The following is a 23,188-nucleotide window of genomic DNA, read 5'->3' on the forward strand; positions in this document are numbered from 1 at the left end:
GTATCAACTATCGTATTTAGGGCACCCAATATACTTTTAAAGACAATAGATTTGATACATTTTGTAGTGTATGACTTGCAGACTTTAAACAGCTTCCCAGATACAGAAAATTTATTTTTTGAAAAATAGCGACCGCATAAATGGGGAATCGTATACAGTAATTCGAACACGCTTAATTCAGGACCGTACTTTATATATATATATATATATATATATATATATATATATATATATATATATATATATATATATATATATATACAGTATACAGTATATATATATATATATCTATATCTATATCTATATCTATATCTATATCTATATCTATATCTATATCTATATATATGTATATATATATATATATATATATATATATATATATATATATATATATACAGTATATATATATATATATATATATATATATATGTATATATATATGTATATCTATATATATCAATATATATATATATATATATATATATATATTTAGAATATATATATTTATATTTTTGGGCTCAAGCCATGTTGTCCTGATGGAAGGTTCCTTCAGTAGCTTCCTAAGGGTATATATGACCACAGTAGATATTCCCAGAGAATTAAACTAAAGGTTTCACAGAATTCTAACTTCTGGCGTGAGTACCCATAAGGTTTCCCTTTAGGATATGGTATAATAACGGGGGACGTATGCTAGACACGCCACATAGCTATCTGCAGCCCACATAGCGTTAACGCATTGAGGGGGAAGTGTGGCAAGTTATGGGAGGAGCCGTTACTAAGTTCTCCTCCTTCGTTACTGTTACGGTACTCTGTGACGTCATAACCGCCGCCATCTTGGTAGATGTCACCGCTGCGCGCCTTCCTCATTCCTTCATACGTAGCGTTTATGACCAGGTGCTTTTTCCCAGTTATTCGCCCGTAAATTCATCATGTCGCAATCTTCTGCCTTGCCTTCTTCTGGAAAGTTGAGTACCATATTCTTGTATTGTATAAATAAGCTCTAGCCGTAAAGTAACGGCTTTTTATCTTAAAATAACGTGTTTTTTGGCAGAGCTGTGCCTTGACCGGAGGCGTCATGATGCCGACGCTGTTGTTCGCTTCGCATGCTTTATTTAGTTAGCCAGAGCAACCCTCCTGGTCTTATAACTAATTATCAGCATTAATTATTTAGTCTTCATTGCTAGGAATTAGTTATATTATGCCGTCAGTATTCAATTTCGGCGAGTGTAGGTAGCCGAATTCGTATGCTAGATTGCTAGCCTAGCCCCCTAGGCTCGATAGCCTAGGTGTTTTTGTTTACTTTCATGCATGATATAATAAGTGTTCCTAGTGTTAATTTACGAAATGAAGATGTTAGGCATTTATACATATAAGATTCAGTGATTGCATATATGTTTTCGCCTTCTAGGAAGTATGCAAGGGGTTTCGATGATCTAGGTAGTCGACTCCCTTGCCCCTAACCTAACGCTGGGGCTCTTGTATACTTTCTTACCTCCCCAGTTACCTTATCCAAGGTAATCTTCTCCCTCTGAGGTAGCCTAGGCTACATCCTAGCCCTCCTTGCCTTGAATCGTATCCAAGTGAGGTTAGGCTAGGATTTTCTTTCCCCACTCTTAGCCATAGTACATGAGCTTTGAGTTTGGGACAGAACCTCAGCGTACCAGTCGTTTGCCCTCCAGCTACCCCATTAGGTGAATGAACTCTCCTTTTGGTCTCTGCTGGCCGGCAAAGGCGGGAGGTCTCTGCCCTTCCCCCTAGTCCACACCTGGTAGGGTTACGACCCTTCCTCCCTGTGGCCTAGCGACTTGTCCTACACCTGCCTTCCCTGGTCTGGGGACTTGTTCTCCTAGCCTAGGTTAGGCAGGCCATGGGATTCTGTTTCTTTATAGTTTAGGACGGTACATTAGTGCTGTGCCTTCACTGTACTAACCTACCCTAGGCTGGAGAACAAATTCTCCCTACACCTGGGATAGTGCTGGTACGGAAACAGAACCCCCCCCCCCCCTGGAGTGTTGGTGAGGGCTCACACCTTCCCCTACACTCCCCCTCCCCCCTCTGTCTTTTAGTGATGGCTTAGCCATCACACCTCTGTCCACCGTCCTACAACGCGACCGTGTGCCGGTGGGTTGTGGGGTCAGCTCGGTCCTTTCGTTGGTTAGTCCGAATTGTTAGGCTCCCTGCATATAGTTGAACTATGGGGTAGCATATGACAGGTCGGTCTGCCGGCGGAAGACCTCACTATCTTAGAGTGCTCTTCGATCCTCCCTTGGGCCGCCACCCGCAACTCTAGCCGATTGCCGGCTCTGTTGCGGCTGGATGAAAGGTTGCCATCCTCTCCCTTTCATTTGAACACTCCTTCTGGAAGAAGACGAGATTTGGGTAGTGAGCTACTGCTCTTCCCTCCTTCTTCTTCTATTCTTTCTCTCTATCTTATCAGTGCCGGTCCACTGCCACACTACCCTGCCGGCAACAGCCGTCAGCTTAGCCCGGTATCCTCTCTGTCTCATTGATTGACGTCAGTGTTGGAATACCTACGCCAGTTGCTTGCCGACTGCCGAGGGCCGCCGACGTGCCGGGGATCTGCCATCATTTTGAGGTTCGTCCTCTCTCTGCCACATAGACTGATGGCTGGGAGGGGTTCCCCCTCGATGGAGATTTTTCCGGCGCCCGGCGCACTTCCGGCATGCCGTCATGCTGCCGGCGCCACCTAATTATTCTACTTCAGTGGACTGTCACCTCTACCCTGCCGGCCCTGCGCCGGCAGTGTCTATTGTATAGCTATATACGATAGCGGGTACTTCTAGGGTATAGTACATACCCTAGTCAGAAAACTATGGTGTATAGTTGTGCAGTAAATTCTTCTAGCATATTCTGTGCATCCATGCACAGTCCCTTCCCGGGACCTACCTGAATCGGGGAGAATCATTTCTCCCCCTTTCTCGCTATGCTGAATGAACTCAGCTCCCCCTCTCACCATTACTAATACCTTGGAGGAAGTCTAAGCCATGCTTTATCCAGTGTGGATATCCCTTCCCCCTCTTAGGGGGCCCTGAAGGAGCCCCTAAAATTAGTTATGGTATGGGGTTACGGCAATTGGCTGGGCGGGATGCACAAGTATGTGTCTTTTCTGCTTCATTTCCAGCTTACCTATCCTAAGCTTACACTAGGAAAGGAATCTTATATTGTAAGTAAAATTACTTTAAGACTAATCTAAGATTTCTTTAAGTCAATGATATAGACTTCTGTAGACTCATGTACCCTGTTCTTCTTTACAGGAGGAGTACATCCGGTGTGAAAGCGCCTTCTGCAGCGTTCGATGCCCGGACTTCTATGGCCACCTGGCGCGCCGAACCCAAGGGACTCTCCGGTATTGGGACCCGCACGTCTGCATCACGAGTGGACGGATCTTCATCAACGATAAGTTAGGCGCCATTCCCCTTGAAGAGGTGGAGTTTTCGCCTAGCTTCAAAGCATACCCGGACTGTTACAACCGTCTCAAGTCCGAGCCAGTTTCCAAGGAGGAAACCGAGCCTAAGGAGGTCATCGTCTTTGACCATGCAAAGGCTCAATCTCTTCTGGCCGGCTGCCTCAAGAGTAAGGGCTACACCAACTCCAAGGTGCCGGCGCTAAGCAAGAAACACCCGTCCTTTCTTGCTCCTGCCACCATGGTCTTTCCCTTTGCCGAGAAATCCCTGATGGCAGTGTTAAAGGCGGTGGAGGAAGAGAAACCCTGCCCTACACTGGAAGAATGTAGGCCCCTCTCCCTCACCCTCCCTCCCGACGACAAGAACTGGAAAGACATCCAGTTAACTCTCTCTATAGGAAAGTTGGAGGCTGGCATCACTGGACGGCAGTTCAACGAAAACCTCCCCAAGCGCTCTGAATACCTTCTGCGTCGGGAGCTGGACACGGAAGAGAGGCTGGCTGCCTCCCTCTCTCTTCAAGTCCAAATGGAGACGATGGCCGGGGACACACGGACCCTAGGCTTTTACATGGTCTTGGCTAAGACCCATCTCACCACCCTGATGAAGGACTTCTACAGCTTCATCAGGGCCCGGAGAGCCTGTAGAGAATTCGTGTTTGCAGATGCCACCGTCAAACACGAACCCCGGAAACTGATTTCCTCCAACATTTGGGGGAAAGATCTCTTCTCTAACGATCTCGTGAAAGAGATCGTTGACAGAGCCGCCACTGAGAACTGGAACCTTCTCCATAAGTGGGGCATGTCAAAGAAGAGGAAATCTTCTCAGGATGAGGGCCCCCAACCTAAGAAGAAGGCCAACAAGCCCAGACCCCAGCAGCGTCAGGCTAAGTGCCAGTTTCCGGCACCCACTGCTCCCCAGTTAGTGGCTCAGCCCCAACAGACCTTTCAGCTGGTCCCCCAGCCGGTGGTGGCTCAGTCACCAGTCTTCACGCCAGCCTATGAAAGACAGTCGACTACCTTTCGTCCCAAAGGTAGAGGCTCCGGCAAAGACTCCTCTCGACGTCCAACCAGAGGGAGAGGAGGAAGGGGAGCAGGCGGCCGAGGTGGTAAACCCTCTGGAAACCAGAAGCAATGAAATGCTTCCGGTGGGAGGAAGACTCCGCCTCTTCTAGGATCGTTGGACCTTCGATCCTTGGGCTCACAGCATCATCAAGAACGGACTTGGGTGGAGCTGGGTAACACCACCTCCATCCTTCCACCAGTTCTTCCAACACTCCATCCCAGTCCTGGAAGAATATGTCCAAGAACTCTTGAACAAGAAGCTGATCAAGAGGGTAAAGTCCACCAGGTTCCAAGGAAGACTATTCTGTGTTCCCAAGAAGGACTCCGACAAACTCAGAGTCATTTTGGACTTGTCCCCTCTCAACAAGTTCATAGTGAACAACAAATTCAAAATGCTGACTCTTCAGCACATGAGAGCTCTGCTGCCTCCAAAGGCTTACACAGTCTCAATAGACTTGGCGGACGCCTACTGGCACATTCCAATGAATCGCCAGGCCTCCTCCTACCTAGGATTCAGGCTTCAAAGAAGGCAGTACGCCTTCAGAGCCATGCCCTTCGGACTCAACATAGCCCCAAGGATCTTCACGAAGCTCGCAGAAATGATCCTCCAACAGCTACGCTTACAAGGCGTCCAGGTGATGGCTTACCTGGACGATTGGCTGGTTTGGGCGGCATCCTCAGAAGAATGCTTGCAAGCTTCCAGAAAGGTGACCCAATTCCTGGAACATCTGGGTTTCAAGATCAACACCAAAAAGTCTCGACTTTCCCCAGCTCAGAAGTTCCAATGGCTAGGAATCCATTGGAACCTTCAGTCACACCGTCTTTCCATCCCTCTGAAGAAAAGGAAGGAAATAGCGGGATCTGTCAAGAGACTCCTAAAATCCAAACGGATTTCAAGACGAGAACAAGAACGGGTGCTCGGCTCCCTCCAGATTGCTTCAGTGACAGTCCCAGTGCTACGAGTACAGCTAAAGGATGCATCGGGAGTCTGGAGAAGATACGCATCCATCGCTCGAAGAGATCTCAAGAGACCTCTGCCAACCAGGCTTCGTTCCGTCTTAAAGCCATGGTCGGAGGCAAAGAACCTGAAAAGATCAGTACCTCTTCAACTACCGCCTCCATCGGTCATTATCCACACGGATGCATCGCTAGAAGGATGGGGGGGGGGGGGTCACTCCCATCAACAGCAAGTTCAAGGAACATGGTGTCCTCGATTCAAGACATTTCACATCAACATCTTGGAGGCTGTCTCCACGTCCCTCAGTCCATATCTGTTTGACTCTGGACAGCGACGTTGTAGTCAGATGTCTCAACTGTCAGGGCTCAAGATCGCCCCAACTCAACCAAGTGTTGCTACCCATCTTCCGCTTGGCGGACAAGAAAAGATGGCACCTGTCGGCAGTTCACCTACAAGGATTCCGCAATGTGACGGCGGATGCTCTATCCAGGACAACCCCGATAGAGTCAGAATGGTTCCTAGACGCAGACTCATTCTTCTTCATCTCCCTACGAGTCTCGGAACTGCAGATCGACCTCTTCGCAACGAGCGACAACAAGCAACTTCCTTGTTACGTGGCCCCATACGAAGACCCCCGAGCGGAAGCGGTGGACGCCATGTCCCTGGATTATAACAGATGGTCTAAGATTTACCTGTTCCCTCCACCCAACCTTATGCTGAAAGTCCTGACCAAGCTGAGAACCTTCCAAGGAACAGTAGCCCTAGTGGCACCCAAGTGACCCCGGAGCAACTGGTTCCCATTAATCCTGGAGTTACAACCCAAGCTAATTCCCCTGCCGGCCCAGTTCTCTCCCAGCAAGTTCAGAAGTCGACTGTCTTCGCTTCATCAAGGAAAACCCGAGACCTTCATCTCATGATTTTCTCTCCCTAGCCGTCAAGAAGAGGTTTGGGATCTCGAAGAAAAGCTTGGACTTCTTAGAGGAATACAAAACAAAATCTACCAGAAGGCAATATGAGTCATCCTGGAAGAAGTGGGTGTCCTTTATCGAGGCTAAAAATCCTACAGAAATCTCTATAGACTTTTGTCTGTCATTCTTCATTCACGTTCATGGACAGGGCTTGGCAGCCAACATGATTTCCACCTGCAAATCGGCCTTGACAAGACCATTACTATATGTCTTCTAGATAGACCTGTCTGATGACATCTTTAACAAGCTGCCAAAGGCATGTGCTAGACTCAGATCCGCACCCCCACCGAGACCTATCTCCTGGTCTCTTGACAAGGAGCTCCACTTTGCCTCAAGTTTGGACAATGAGTCATGCCCTCTGAAAGATTTGACTCAAAAAGTGATTTTCCTGTTTGCTCTCGCCTCGGGAGCCCGAGTCAGTGAAATTGTGGCATTATCAAGAGAAGAGGGCCAGATACAGTTCGCTGAAACAGGCGAGCTTACCCTCTTTCCTGACCCAACGTTTCTCGCCAAGAACGAGCTACCCACTAAAAGGTGGGGCCCCTGGAGAATCTGCCCTCTGAAGGAAGATGTCTCTCTATATCCAGTGGAGAGTCTAAAGGTCTATCTTCGACGAACTTCAGACTTTGGCGGAGGACAGCTCTTTAAAGGGGAAACTTCAGGGTCAGACTTGTCTCTCAAACAACTAAGGGCGAATCCTGACAGTACACCCGCAGGTCACGATCCCAGGAAAGTCGCCTCTTCCCTGAATTTCTTCCAGTCGATGGACTTCGAAAGTCTTCGCTCTTTCACGGGCTGGAAGTCCTCCAGAGTGTTTTTCAAACACTATGCGAAGCAGGTGCACGAGCTCAAATGGTATGTGGTAGCTGCAGGTAGTGTACTAAAGCCTGCTGCTTAGTGCTGTGTAGAACATTGAGTTATTCAGGACTCTTAACTCATATGGGTGCCTGTGTTGACCCTAGTGCAAAACATAGTGATTTTAAGTGCCACCTTGTGACACTATGGACTGTTCTTATACAAAAGGTGAAGTCACATATACTGAAACACATCTGCCACATGTTTTTAACATGAAGTGTATATAAGACTTTCTAGAAAGACTTTATAGTTCCTCTGGAACTAATGTGTGTAATGGCAAGTTTTCCTTTTCAGATTCCACACCCATTTCTATTGATGTCTTAAGTGTATGTTGCTAATTGCATTCCATTACAATTTATTGCATATTGTATGCTAATTCTTATTTATCTAAATAAAATAGAATTTGTTTACCTGTGCGTCTCATTTTGCCCTCACAATGGAAATAGAAATACTGTTAGAGAATTTTATTTACCTCCTTATTTGAATAATGATTTGAACAATGTTATAATATTGTTCCTTATTGATACGAACTCATGTAGACCAAGGTAATTTGTTCCAACACAATTGTACTTACCTTCTTCTATCTGACCCTGGGACCGGCAGGTATCTCTGAGACTAGGTGAGTTCCTCTATCAAGTAACTTGAAGATGTTCCTTACGTCCAAATAGGACTTCTCTGCCGGGGGGGGGGGGGGGGGGTGCAGGAAGCGGTAACATGGTATATGCTTATTTGTAGTGACATGTAACGGAAATGTCACAGGTCTCTATGGTCATCAGACCAAAGGAATATTGTCTAGAAGTCGAAGGCACTGCAAAAGGGAAAAATCCACGATACATTAATTCTCTGGTACACTTCCATCTGGACGACATGGCCTGAGCCCAAAAAACGGATTTTGAGTGAAGCGAAAAATCTATTTTTGGGTGAGAGAGTCATGTCGTCCTGATGGACCCGACCTTTTCTCTATTCAGGCCTTGACAGGCCCCTCCCAATCTTATTGTATCATGGAGGCTGGCCTAAACGCCTGAAGGAATGAGGAAGGCGCGCAACGGTGACGTCAACCAAGATGGCGGCCAAACATGGCGGCAGTTATGACATCACAGAGTACCGTAACAGTAACGAAGGAGGAGAATTTAGTAACAGCTCCTCCCATAACTTGTCACACTTCCCCCTCGAAGCGTTAACGCTATGTGTGGTGCAGATAGCTATGTGGCGTGTCAAGCATACGTCCCCTGTTATTATACCATATCCTAAAGGGAAACCTTATGGGTACTCACGCCACAAGTTAGAAATCTGTGAAACCTTTAGTTTAATTCTCTGGGAATATCTACTGTAGTCATATATACCCTTAGGAAGCTACTGAAGGAACCTTCCATCAGGACTACATGGCTATCTCACCCAAAAATAGATTTTTCGCTTCGCTCAAAATCCGTTATATATTTATCTATATATATATATATATATATATATATATATATATATATATATATATATATATATATATATATATATATATATATATATATATATATATATATATATATATTTATATATATAATATTCATATATATATATATATATATATATATATACACATACATACATACATAGATACATATATACATATATATATATATATATATATATATATATATATATATATATATATATATTATATACTGTATATATATATATATATATATATATATATATATATATATATATATATATATATATATATATATATATAGAATAATCATCATTCTCATCCCTAGTCATTACTAGTCCACTGCAGAACAAAAGCCTCACACACGACCTTCTACCTGTTCCTGTTTATGGTCATTCTATGCCATTCCACACCTGCAAACTTTCTTAGTTTATCAATTCATCCTCTTCTATTCCTTCTCCGGCTTCTTTTGCAATATCTAGGGACCCATTCTGTTATTCTTAATGTTCATCTATTATCTGCCATTCTCATTATATGTCCTGCCCATTTCCATATTTTTTTCTTACATGTTACAATATCCTCTTATTGAGTTTGCTCTCCTATCCATGTTGCTCGTTTTTTGTCTCCTTGTGTTATTCCCATTGTTGTTCTTTTCATAGCTCTGTGAGTTGTAACTATTTTATAATCTAAGGCTTTAGTAATGCTCCAATTTTCTGGTGCATTAAGTTAATACTGGTAGGACCATGTGGTTAAATACTATTCCTTTTAGAGAGTGGCATTTTACTTTTCATGATCTCATTTTGTTTACCAAGAACTCTCCATCCCATGCTTATCCTTTTGATATCAGTCTCATGTCCTAGGGAAACGCTTACTGTCTAAGTACGTATATTCGTTAACATTCTCTACAGGCTCATCCACAACCATTATTAGTTGTTTCTCTGCACTTTCATTGAACTTTATCTTAGTGGTGCTCATATTCATTTTCAGTCCTATATTTCTGTGCTCTCTATTCAAATCTATCATTTTTTGCAATTTCTCCCATGATTCACTAAACAGTACTGTGTCATCCGCAAACCTGAAGTTGTTAAGGTTGTCCCCATTAATGTTAATTCCTACATTTTCCCACTCTATGTTTAAAAAAAAAAAACGGATTTTGACGAAGGAAAAATCAATTTTTGGGTGAGATAGCCATGTCGTCCTGATGGAAGGTCCCTTCGGCAGCTTCCTACTGTATAATATTTCTGCGAGTGATATTACAAGAGAATTACCGTCAGGTATCACAGGGTTCTAACCCCTGGAACGACTATCCGAAGATATCGTGTATAATCAGGGATGTATCCGTAGATAACCATAGATATCTGCACGCCAACAGACTTTTACCCAGTCTAGTTAACTAGGGGAAAGGATAAGTGAGGAGCCGTTACATATCCTCTCTCCCTATGGTGTCCCCGTTCGTCTCTGATGAGTCATTCCACATAGCAGCGTAACTACTGTGAAAAGAGGCATCCTACGAGAATTTGGAGAGGGACAACGTAACGGGTGGGTCATCAGGATGACATGGCTATTTCACCCAAAAATAGATTTTTCCTACGTCAAAATCCGTTTTTTGGGCTGCAGCCATGTCATCCTGATGGAAGTGTACCAGAGAATTACCTATGATTCGGTAGGAGGCCTCAAAAAGAGGTTCCAATACAGAAATGCGCTAACAGGATTACTCCGTCAAGGTATAGGTATCACTCTCAACTATATATCCCAGAACTGTTTGGAGGCAGTATGACAAGCATGATGGTCCGACGAGGAGGCAATAAGGACCGAAGGACCGCCTCCGCATTTTGGAAAATCGCCTGAGTTTAGTGTCGGGAACCCTGAGGAACCCAAAACTGAAGGAGGCATCGTAGGTAAGGCGTATGGAACCAAAACCCGCCAGGAGACTAAATCCAATTATGTTCAGGAAGGATAATAATGGGAAGGCACACGAAAATTGTCACCTCTACGGTAATTATAATCATAATAGTAGGGCGTAAAATAACGGCATGTAACAATTTACAGCCTTTTACTCACAGGAATCAGTGCCAAGGTTAGCGAGCAACCATCATTAACCGCATATAGAAAATTTTTGTACAAAGTAAATACATTCCGTCCATACCCCGACATAAGGGAACGTTATGGGACCAATACGTAACATAAGGAACCGTAGGGAACATATGACACGATAAACCTGATCAATACACACATGATCACGCCTGTACAAAAAAGGGGGTAATCACCCGAACCAAATGAGATATAGCTTAACCATCATTTAGATAGTTAGGTTGTAGCACGGAAGGAACAAACATAGTGTCGGAAAGACACACGTGACCCCGAAAAGGAAATGATTAAATGCATTTTTTTCCTTGAAGCAAAAACCAACTGTTTACTCATTGTAAATAACAAGCTGGAGGAGTGCCCTAGGACGCATTGTGAGCTACTCCGTTGCAGCGGGTTTGATAACACTTCCCGCTGCCACCACAAAATGGCATATCTCCTACAATTGTTTCAGATATTGCCCGAAGAAAACCCAAGTGGACTTCCAACCAGTATATGCCTGCAGTCCCTCAACGGACATATACTGGGAAATATTTCAGGGAGGAAGCCACTTCTCTAGGGTTGTGACCCGATGGCATGCTAGCCGGGTCCATTCTTTGTATAAAGTAAGTAATTATTGCTCGTAACTGTTTCAGAGACAAATCAGACCACAGTGTTTCTTTTTTGAAAGAAATTACCTCCCTTAAACTCTACTGTTCTCAGTAATACCCTTTTGAATCCTGCACTGGACACAGGGAATGGTCATCTGATAGGGGAACTATTTTCCATAGACCCCAACATTTAGAGTGAAGCTCATTCTTAGCTAGAAAAGCGGGATCAGGGTATAAATTAATCTCATCACTATCCACAAGTTCAATGTGGTCCTCGTCTCCAGAAAGCACCACAATCTCACTAATTTGAGCACCGGAAGCCATTGCAATTAAAAAAATGATTCTCTGAGTGAGAACATGAATGGAAGACATTTGATTGTCTATGTCCGAAGAGAAATGCAAAACTTTGTCCAAAGACCAAGAGATAGGCTTCGGTGGAGCCGACGGCCGCAGCCTTGACAAGCCTTCGGAATTTTGTTGAAGAGATCCACGGTCCAGATATACCAGGTCAGCCAGACAGCGTACCGATTTTAAGCCTCTTCTGCGCACCTACGTCATCTGAAGGGGCTTAGTGTTGGCGAGACCCATTAAGAACGTAGATCTATCACACAGTCAATGTAAATAAAACAACATTTTACCTTTGGAAAATATTTTATTAAGTTACAACTTTCATTTTTTTTCCTTAGGGCCTCCCTGCATGGTTGTCCTTGAGGTTTTCTATACTTTATCAAATTATTAAGATATCGCATTCGAAAATATACCGATATCTTAACAAAAAAAAAGGCAATAACATCGTCAGGAACTTCAATACCTGACTGTTTTAATTCTAAATAAAGCTTTTTAAAACTATTTTTTCCCTCCATGAGAGCTTCCCCGTATACAGCATTAAAAATCTCCCGCATTATTAACAACTGTGAAAAAAAGTGACTAGAAGGTACATGTAATTCCCCCCGATTAACACTTGCTATCCAAGTATCATTCCTTAGCACTTCTTCAGTCTTATTTCCTAAGGATATTTTACACAAAATTTCTTAACAATATATTCACCAATGTATTTAAGAGCTTCTTCCTCAATTACTCCCCCAATATCTTTCTTTATTTCTTTATTTTCTCTCAAAAGGTCTTATTCCTCCTCTAAAGCATCTTTCTCTAAATCAAAATCTAAATTTCTGAATATCTGCGTTGTTAGACCTATTTCTAATGCTAAGTACCTTTCTTTCGTGATAAATTCATCGTCTTTGGCTGATTCATGAGATTTTTCAACGGTGGTGATATTACACTTTTCACTTAATACTTTAATTTCCTTTCCTAGTAACATTTATTTTAGCCAAAATTTAAAGTTCAAAGCATGAGGATGATCATGGTGCCCATCCATTTGCCTTATACACCCAAAGAAATGTTCAAAGCAATCTTGATTTAGTGTTTGTGTAAGTAGGTAGTCAATTTCTAGGACTTTCAGTACCTAGTAACCTAGACTTTATGTCATCTTTGTAATCGCCTGGTTTAAAATGAATCGAGCAAACAGTAGCATCCACAACGTTAATTCTGTCTGCACGGTAACATGCATGTATCCACTGGTCTATGTATGGTTTTTCTTTTGGAAAGCGATGATATTTTATGTTTGAGCTTTTAGTTTTATCATGTCTATTATAACAGCCAAATACTGCGCAGTTACTTGGCATTATTAGTGACGGAATGAACGAATGAAGAAAATGATAATGGACACAGCGTCTCCTATTGTTTACGTTACCTCTATAGGTAGCTAACTAAGGCAACGGTCCTTTGTTTTGTTTACCCACGTGTGTGAGACGGGGAAGCTTGACGTCACAGTATGGGTGATTCACAGCTTAAGCTGCGCGTTGGCTGACCTGGTATATATAAACCTTGAAGAGATCCAAGTTAAAGTTGACATCGAAGGCGTACAGCATAGGTCTAGTGAGGGCCGAATTGTATGACGAAATCGAGGAGGAAGCTAGACCTTAAACGTGCCAAGCAAGCAGGAAACTTAAACAAAAATCCAGATCTCCCTGGATTTCTTTCTTTGACGTATTTGACTCATTACGTCCATGACATTTCATACTGAGTCATGGTGTTAGATGACTCATAGTATCCGCAAATACCCACTTATCACTTTGAAGTTGGAACTTCTTTCCCAGGGCTAGGGCGAAAAATCATAATAATGAAGGTTGTTCGTTCTCCATGATGAAGCGTTAACAATCTCCTACTGTTCCTTCAGGGACAGAATCAGGTTGGTCACGGAAATAACTTGGGGTTCAAATCTGTGACGATGGGAAACCAGTTGCTTTTTGGCCACAGAGAGCCACCAGAGCTGCCGTCCCTTGGAAAGATCGAAACTTGTCCAAAACCTCCATGAGGAGGTTGAACAGTGGAAACATGTAAATATTCGTCCAACGATTCCCATCCAGGGACATCGCGTCCATGCCCACTTCTGCTTAATCCACGTTCGGTGCTACCTAGCAGGGGAGTATTTTGCTGAGACTCGTCGCAAACAGATCCACTTGAAGGCCAGGGACTTGATCTCCCTGAAGGTAGGATGTTGACAAGTGCCAACCATTCTTCTGAGCCAACATAAAGATGACTATCATTATGTGGTTTATTTGAGGAGACCTCGACTCTTGCTTGTTGATGCAATGGACTAACGCCCTGCTGTCGAGGTCTACTGTAGATGGATATAAAAGTTCTCCTTCAAGTGTAATTTCTTGAGGGACAAGAAAACTGCCATGGACTAGAATATTGATGTGGAATAGATGAAATTTCTGAGACCAACGGCCTTGCACTTTCTTGTGTGGGTTATGTCCCCCATCCATCCAACAAGGCGTCCGCACAAAGTGTCATTACTGGAAGAGGAAAACGCACCGGAACCGTCTGTGGAAGACTTTTGGCAGTGGACCACGGTCTAAGTTGCTTCTGCAGTGAAACCGGAGTCTGTTTCTGATGGTCGAGAAGAGCTTTGGAGGCTCGCCCTATCCAAATTCTGCTTGTATCTTTGAGTCATACTTGGAGGACAGAAGTCGTTACCAAGGTGAATGGTAAAGAACCTAGAACCTCCTCTCGACGTCGCCTGGTGATCATCCCCGACTTGTTCAGGAACCCGACTGACATCTCCATTTCATTTCTCTTGGAGGGAGGAATAGATAGGGAGTGAGACTTTAGAGTCTAATGAATCTCCAACCACTGGAAGTGTTGAGCTGGAGCCAGTCTTGATTTCTTGAAGTTGATCTGAAATCCAAGGGACTGGAGGAACCGTACAACTTGAGTGGCTGCTTCTGAGCACTCAGTGCCGAGGGAACTCACACTAGCCAGTCGTCCAGGCACGCCTTTACTTGAAGGCCTTTCTCCCGAAGTTGTTGTACAACTGCGTCGGTAAACTTCATGAAAATCCTTGGAGCTATGTTGAGCCTGAATGGCATAGCTCTGAATACGTAGCCCTTTCTCTCCAGGCTGAAACCAAGGTTGAGCTTGAATGGCATAGCTCTGAATACGTAGCCCTTTCTCTCCAAGCTGAAACCAAAGTGTCAACCTATCGAAAGATACCAAAAGACGTCGGTAAGATCTATAGAGACAGTGAAAGCCTCCAGGGATGGTAAGGTCTGTATTTGCGAAATAGTCAACATCCGGAACCTGTCTCACTGAACAAACAGGTTTAGACGGAACAAGACTAGAATAGTTTGAAGAATGCTCGAAATCTTCTTAGGCACGCAAAATAGACTACCTTGAAATCTCATAGATCTCATGCCATGGATAATTCTTCACTTTAGAAGGTCTTATATATATTGGTCCAGATAAGGTGTTGTTTTCTGGAAGAACCTCCCGAGTTTTGATGGCCTTTGTTACCACTTCCAACTCAAGCCGTTGGAAATGACGCTCTGGGTCCGAGGACTGAAGGATTCACAGTCCTTGAACAAGACCAGCCATCCCCTTACTGGGAGACCTTCAATATTTGTGTTGAGGACATGAACCTCTTCCTCCACTACTATGTCGAAGTCCACGACCCCTGGACTTCCTTCCGTTGTCAGAACGGCCTCGGAAGACGACCCTTACTCATACACAAGGTTGAAGGCCGGGGACTGTGACACCACTTGTTAGGGCACAGTGTAGACAGTCTGAGGGATGGCAGCATGGGGAGGAGAAAAAACTTTCGATGATAGGTCAGTTTGCAAGACCTCTTGGGTTATGGGCTTCTCCCGGGGGTGAACTTCCTCTTCAGTGAGATCCCCCACTTCTGGGAAAGGCTCTTGTGCTCTGCGACAGCCTTATCTATAACCTCCTTCACACCTTCTAAGAAAACAGGTCTTTTTCCCAGATGCTAGAGGTGATGGAACGTTTCATCTTGAGGCGGATGGTAGCTGTGGCAATTACATGCTCTCTGCAGGCTCGACGGGCCTGAAAAGAAGCATAAAGGTCCTTCATAAAGGTGGCGAAATGAGTTTTTGCCAGCAAGGAAAATACTGAGGCATTTGCAAAATTCTCGATCAATTCATTTCCGTGAAGTACTACAAAGACATCGACGCTGACAACCTTTCTCTGGCCTACAACTCAGCCTGAAAAAGGGCAGCTTCTCATGAAAACGGCGGCCAGCCACATCCTTATCCAGTTTACCTATAGCAAAAGTAAACTGGGCACTGGTCCAGTGTATGGCATCATGTGGTAAGACAAGTTTGCACTCTTCCAAAGCTGGGAGAGGCTTACCCTCACGGATGGCTTTCTCCACTGCTGCGTAGCTCTTCAAGGCAAAGGGGAAGACCATATTGTCTGGAGCCACAAAGGTGGCCAACCTCTTACTCAAGACGACAATCTGTGTATTGATACACCCTGCCGTTTTCATCTCTTTCACTGCTTGGTGTTGGGCCCTCGTGTGTTCCAGGAGGATTGATTCTGTAGGGATGGTAATATCCCTCAACAAAACCCCCTCAGTTAGTCTCACATAGCAAAGGGGTAGTCTTCAATGTGGAGGATGCCCTCAGAGAGCACGCTGTGCCCGACATACCTTCAAGGATTTTGCTGCATGCAATAAGGTATCTAGGAGGGCAAGACCTTATCCGTAGTCGACTCCTCTTGCTTCTTCAAGGGCTGGATCTCTTCTCACGAGGCCTTGAATATCATCAGCTGGTAATACTAATTCCCCTCCATGAAGGCTTTCATATTAGCCATAATTACCGGATCTACTGGATTACCCGAGGTACTTGGGAACTAGGGGCTCCATGAGCCCAGCAAAAGATCTTGGGGGGAAAAAGGGCTGGAATATCACCTGTCACGGAAGAAGTAATCGTCAACATAGACAGGGAGGCCGTTGTCCTAGTGGGGGCTAAAGTGGTAGACACTACTCAATCCTTGATGATCCCCAGACTTACCTCATCCACATCCGGCATTAAGAATCATCCATCGAAGGGAAGGGTTCTTCATCAAACTCCACCGTCTTCTCGAATCCTCTTACCCAAATGTGAAAGGACCGCGGGAGAAGGCAGTTGTCATCAGAGGTATCCTTCGATACCCATCCGGAGGGAAGTAGGTCCTTAAAAACACTGCAATCCTGATGGTCCCAGTACGAGATTGGACCATTCATCCTCCGACATTTCGCATGCATCTCCATCATAGGCAGCGCCTGTAAGGAGAAAAGGGTTTAAATGAATAATACATCCTCTAACAGTCACCAAAAGCTGAAAGAAATGGGTTATTAACATTCCATGTTAACAATTGAGGGAATAGTAATCCCCAAATTGTGTGTAATTGCAGTAGTGGGAAAGGAGGAGATAAAGTACAAAATTTCCATTCCCTTATTGAAGGACGTGAGACTGGAAAAAATAGCCTCCTTAAAGTCTGATGCTCTCAGCCCAAAGAGGAGGGTGGGTGGGAAAATGCTCATGGAAAGAACCGTCGCTCCTATATCTCCGCAGAGAAATGGCCAATTAGAAGGCAACGTTACGGGTAAACTTAATAGTTTAAGCAATCGACATGGTGAGATCACCCTTCGCAAAGGGGAGCTTCAAAAGACTGCATAGTCCTAGCATGGAAGATCACGAGCGAATGCAGCATGGCCGACCAACGGATTCGCCAACGAGAGCTAGGCTAAGCCTAATAGGTCGTAAAAACGGGGGATCGAAGGCAGGCAGGCATAGGGGCTCAGTAAACTAGTATAACTGAGGAAAAAACCCCCTAAGGGTAAATAAGTTGCTGCCAACGAGACCAGTAAGAAAGACCTGAACGCCATCGGCGAACCCGTCTCCGACAAAACTACCACTCTCTAAGCTAGGCTAGCCACGACCGACACGCATAAAACTTGAACTGAAACTACATTAATGCACAGTAAAAGTATACACAAAGCAGAGCCCAAGGCATCGTAATGCTAAAATAAAGCTAGCTAACGTGATACTAGTGAAATAAGACTAAGTGAACACGAAATAGACTGTGTACGCCCAATGGCTAGCTGGACTCGGATCATCGCCTAACAAAGTTAATTGATAAACCACTCCCCAAGGGGAACTAAAGCAGTTACAGCTAATTCAAACTGTAAAAGAAGAAGGTACTCAACTTAGGTGACAAAGAGGAAGCCATCATGCCAGGAATGACTCCAAAAGGGCTGAAAAAGGGCGCACCGAAAAAACCACAACACAGTAGGAATGCTGTGAACAAAAGGAATGACTCATCAGAGACGAACAGGGGCACCATATGGGGAGAGGATATGTAACGGCTCCTCGCTTATCCTTCCCCCTAGTTGACTAGACTGGGTAAAGTCTGTTGGGGGTGTAGATATCTATGGTTATCTATGGATAATTCCCTGATTATACACGATATCTTCGGATAGTCGTTCCGGGGGTTAGAACCCTGTGATACCTGATGGTAATTCTCTTGTAATATCACTCGCAGAAATATTATACAGTAGGAAGCTGCCAAAGGGACCTTCCATCAGGACGATATGGCTCGAGCCCAAAAAACTTCCTTAATGCATATTGTGAATAATGTAAGAGAGAGGGGATCTCCCTGTTTAACCACTTTTATCAGTGGGAATTTTCTCACTATCTTTTTGTAGTTTTAAGATTTCTGTATTTTTTAGTAGGTATCTTCAAGTGTTTTAACATAGTTTATTTTTTTTCTTGTCTTTGAAGGGCTTTCATTACTGGTGAAGTTTTGATAAAATCAAAAGCTTTTCCATAATCTTTAAATGTATATATACATCAAGAGGTCATTAATACCAAATTCTACCTCAGGATATATATATATATATATATATATATATATATCATTTATAATAATAGCTTCTGGCTGGGCAGAGATTCAAACCCCTGCCATTCAGCCTAAACCATGCCGGCGAGGACTCTACCTACTGAGCTATCAAGAGAGGTATAAGTTTATGACAAGCCACTGTACATATTCCTGTCGAAATCCATCTCCACCATGATAGCTTAATTGTAAGTTTGCAACACGTGGTTATTTAGGATGAATATATGTCACTAATATTCGTGATTTTAATCAATGTAAATATCAACGACAAGGCCATTTAATACCAAATTCTACCTTGGAAATATATATCCACTGGAATTCATATATGATAATAGCTTCTGGGTGGGCAGAAATCCGAACCCCTGCCATTCAGCCAAAACCATTCCATTGGTAAAAAAATCTTAGATCACTGCATATATATATATATATATATATATATATATATATATATATATATATATATATATATATATATATATATATATATATATATATATATATATATCTACTCAGGATGAACAGATGTAGTTGGAAGAGAAGGGGTAGGAATAATAATGACACCAAAAGCAGAAAGGCATTCATGGAATGGAAAGCTGTAAATAGTAGAGTGTTACTTGCAAAGTTTAAATCAAAGCAGTGCAATATGAGTATTATAGTTTGCTATGCGCCAACAAACGATTTTCCTGAAGAAGAGAAAGATGAATACTATGAAGAATTGTAGAGTGTAATAAATGAGATCTCAGAGAGAGATATGAAAATTGTGATTAGTGACTTCAGTGCTAAAGTTGGAAGGAATGATCAAGGTATAGAGAATGTGATGGGTGTTGAGGGTCTTGGCAAAGTTGCAAATGAAAATGGGGCAAACTTTATAAGTTTTTGTTCAGCAAAAATCTTGTTATCAGAGGTACTCTTCCAGCACAAGGACATCCACATGGACTTCACCATGTGGCAATTAAAAAAATAAAATATATCACATACTCATTAATAAAGAGAGAAGAAAGACTCTGAAAAATGTAAGAAGATATAGAGGTGCATATATTGGTATTGATCACCAGATCCTCATTGCCACACTAAAATTAAAAGTGAAAGCACAACAGAATGTATATAGAATATCTAGGTTTGATACAACTAAGCTTTTAGAAGATGAGCAGAGAGAAAACGTTGCAATTGAATGTGGGAATCGATTTGCAGTCTTAAAGACTTCAAGAGAAAAAGAGCAGACAATGAATGAAGAATAATGTGATATTAAGAACATATATCAGTCAGTTGGTAGGGATATGCAGTTACAAGAAGAAAGCCATAGATATCAAAGGATACTTGGGATACTATAAAAAGGAGACAAAGGCAGAAATTGATTGCTGAAAGTTTTTGAGGAAGTAATGAAAATTTCAAGGTAGAGCATGCTAAGTATTCAAGTATTGATAGTGAAGTCAAAAGAAAAGTCAGGAATGACTGGAGAGAACATTTAGACAGGAATGCAGATGAGACTGACAAAGCTATGAATTCAGGGAGAGGCTATGGTGTAAGAATTGCTCAAAGAATTATTAGTGAAATCTCTACTGGGGAAAAATGAAGAAGAATAAACCAATCAAAAAGTGAGATGTATCTGTTATAATAACAGAAGATGAAGAAAGGCAATGTTGGATGGGACACTTTCGTGAGGTTATGAATATGAGATATGAAGGGAATAATTTGATTGATTTCCCTGAAGCTGACGAAGACCTTTATGTGCCCATGAATAAATTCAGTGTGCTTGAAGTCGAAGGTATCATTAAAAAAATAGAGATGGAAAGCCCCTGTAAAGAGCTCTTTCATTGTTATGGACTGATAATACTCTAATGCACTAGTTTTGATTTTTCATCAGCCTGAAAACATTAGCAAAAGTCTGATTAGCACCATTAGTGAATAGTTTTGTGAGCAGGATTTAAAATTTCCTACTAATAAGAGTATTTCCTTAAGGTGTTCTTTACAATACTGTATGTAAATTGCACTTCATTACTATCTTTAACTTTGAAAGGTATCATTTTTTCTTTATGAATGAGAAGTATTTTTTTTCCTTCATAGTTAATTCTAAACTTATGGGGTCCTGGCACTTGAGGTTACTGAAATTTTAAATGCATCCAAAGGTTTCTCTGGTCTTATTTTCAGAGCAGACAATAAGTCATCATTTAGGTATTGGTATTGTCTGTGTGGTCGCAACTTAAGTAAGGCTGTCATATATATTCTTTTCCATTTGAATTCTAAATTAAACAAATTAGATGTATCTAATATGGTGCTTAAATTACAACTATATGTATTTAGAATCTACCCTTTAAGAGCATTTATGTAGATACTAATGATTTACTACTTAATTTGCAAAGGGAGTGTTGGATCTGGGATATTTGAACTGAAGTAAATCTTGAATGTGCTCTATTGATCCCTCATTTGATGTAATTAGAGAAGTTGGGAACTTGAATTAAACTAAATAATCAAGTTATTGACATCTCTTCTAAAAGGTAAGAAATCCAGGAAGTTAACCACACACATATCTTACCCTGTGTCATACCAGAAATTTTTCAATGTCCAAAATTCTTCTCAAAGAAGAATGTTTTTAAAGGAAAAGTTAAATAAGTTCCTACAATATAATGAAGTTTTTATAAATTAAGTTAAGCTTTTTAGTAATAGCTAAAAGCCAGGAAATGGTGTTTGATGTACTGTACTTCAATTCATAAGGAGGAAACATATGTAGACAAGTTACCTAATTGTGCCTCTGTAATTACCAGAGGTGACATCCTTAGTTAAAGCTTTGGAACTTGTTTTAAAAAATAAAGAAAATTATTTGTTGTATACAATGACCTAAGAGTGCCATAGACCTAATAAAGAATTTTTATTTCCAAAAGCCTTAGGATATCTTCCACATTTCTCTTGGTACATAACTTCATTTATGCTTGGTTCCCTCATATGCAGGAATTCATGGTAATGAATTAATGAATAGGGAAATGATCAAAATCACCTTAGAAGATTTTTATTCCTTAAATAGTGTTCCTAATCAAATATAAATAGACCTTTTAGGTTGTTATTTCCATGAAATGGGCAGAGAGGTGTTTGTTCCCCTTCGTTGTCAATACGGTAATGTTAGATGCAAAAGCATCAGGAATAATGTTAATCCCTGGCTTGCATGCCGTATCCTCTTCATAAGCATATTTTAGATAAAAGCAGTGTACAGGGTTGTTCATTGTGAGAGGTTATTGTCAGATGAAAAAGTTTTGGTAATATAGTAAAGGACAAATTTGTTAGCAACTTGTGAGGTTTTGAAATGTCTTTAAAGAAATATTAATTTTTGTTTTTGCTTTTTAATGCGCCTATGTGTGCAGGCCTAAATGATATACAGTTTTCATGCAGTAAGAGTTGAATAATCTGATCATAGCTTCATAACATTAGGCCTGTATCCCATACAGGCCATCAAAATAGGATTTTATGGCTGCCATCATTAACATCATCTTGGGGCCAATTCTGTAGCTGGTAATATTAATATTTTATGGTAAGCTGTTCCATGTGTCTTGCAGGTTATTTTTTGAAGGCGTGAGTTTTATTCCATGAAATGAATGTATAGGTCATTAGATATATCTCAAATATTAATGTAGACATTTCTTTCCTCATCAGGTACTGTTTAACCTTGCAAACCAGTACGCTGCTAATGATATGTATACTGAAGCTTTGAATACTTATCAAGTGATTACCAAGGACCGTATGTTTAATAATTCAGGAAGGCTGCGTGTTAATATGGGTAACATCCACTATAAAATGGGACAGTATAATAAAGCCATCAAATTTTATAGAATGGCTCTGGATCAGGTACCAAACACCCACAAGAGTATGAGGTAATTATCAATATAAACATGATCATTTCCATGAATCTTAATTTAGAAAAATAAAAGACAGAATTTTAATAACACTGTAAACTTTATCTCTATACTCGCTGACGTTCATATTGCTTCTTTCTTGAAGTTCAGGTATATCAATGTTTACCCCCTTAAATTAAAATAATTTCTATTTTCTTTTAATTCAATAGAATTATAGTTAATCTCACTTCGGCAAGTTGAAACTATTTTCTATACTCTTGATGCCACTAACCAGTGGGGAGGAGAAACCCATGTGTATGAACATCACATCAGGTGAGTATAGAAATACAAAATTTTATAAAACAAAACATTCTGTTCATTTCTATGAAACTGTTTTGCCTAAATAATACTTCATCATCTAATGATTTATGTAATAAAACCAAGCACTAATTAAAACTGAATTTTAACAAAATTAATCAGCCCAAAACTGTTATCAGACCACATCACTAGCAGGTACTATAGCACATAAAGCTCAGCAGTCTTGATATGGAAACCAGAATTCTTCAAGTTAATGTTTGGCAAATACCAACTTGGTATACCTTTAAGTCGCTAATAAATCCTTTTCTAGATTAAGATTCCTACAAAAATTAGAGATGTCTCTACACTACTGATAACATGAACCCTAACCTACAAATATTTCATTAGACATCCAATTCTTTGTAAGCCTTCATGACCAAACCCT

General features: G+C 41.8%; 1 protein-coding gene across 1 annotated transcript in view; it reads left to right on the forward strand.

Moving 5' to 3' along the window:
* Positions 1-23,188, forward strand: part of LOC137651331 (intraflagellar transport protein 88 homolog) — a 361,406-nt gene that overhangs the window by 146,218 nt on the left and 192,000 nt on the right. The window contains exon 6 of the mRNA XM_068384619.1: positions 22,268-22,485. Coding sequence (XP_068240720.1) covers positions 22,268-22,485 — 218 coding nt within the window. The remainder of the gene's footprint in view (positions 1-22,267; positions 22,486-23,188) is intronic.

This window comes from Palaemon carinicauda, chromosome 1 (assembly GCF_036898095.1).
Source record: "Palaemon carinicauda isolate YSFRI2023 chromosome 1, ASM3689809v2, whole genome shotgun sequence".
Taxonomy (NCBI): domain Eukaryota; kingdom Metazoa; phylum Arthropoda; class Malacostraca; order Decapoda; family Palaemonidae; genus Palaemon; species Palaemon carinicauda.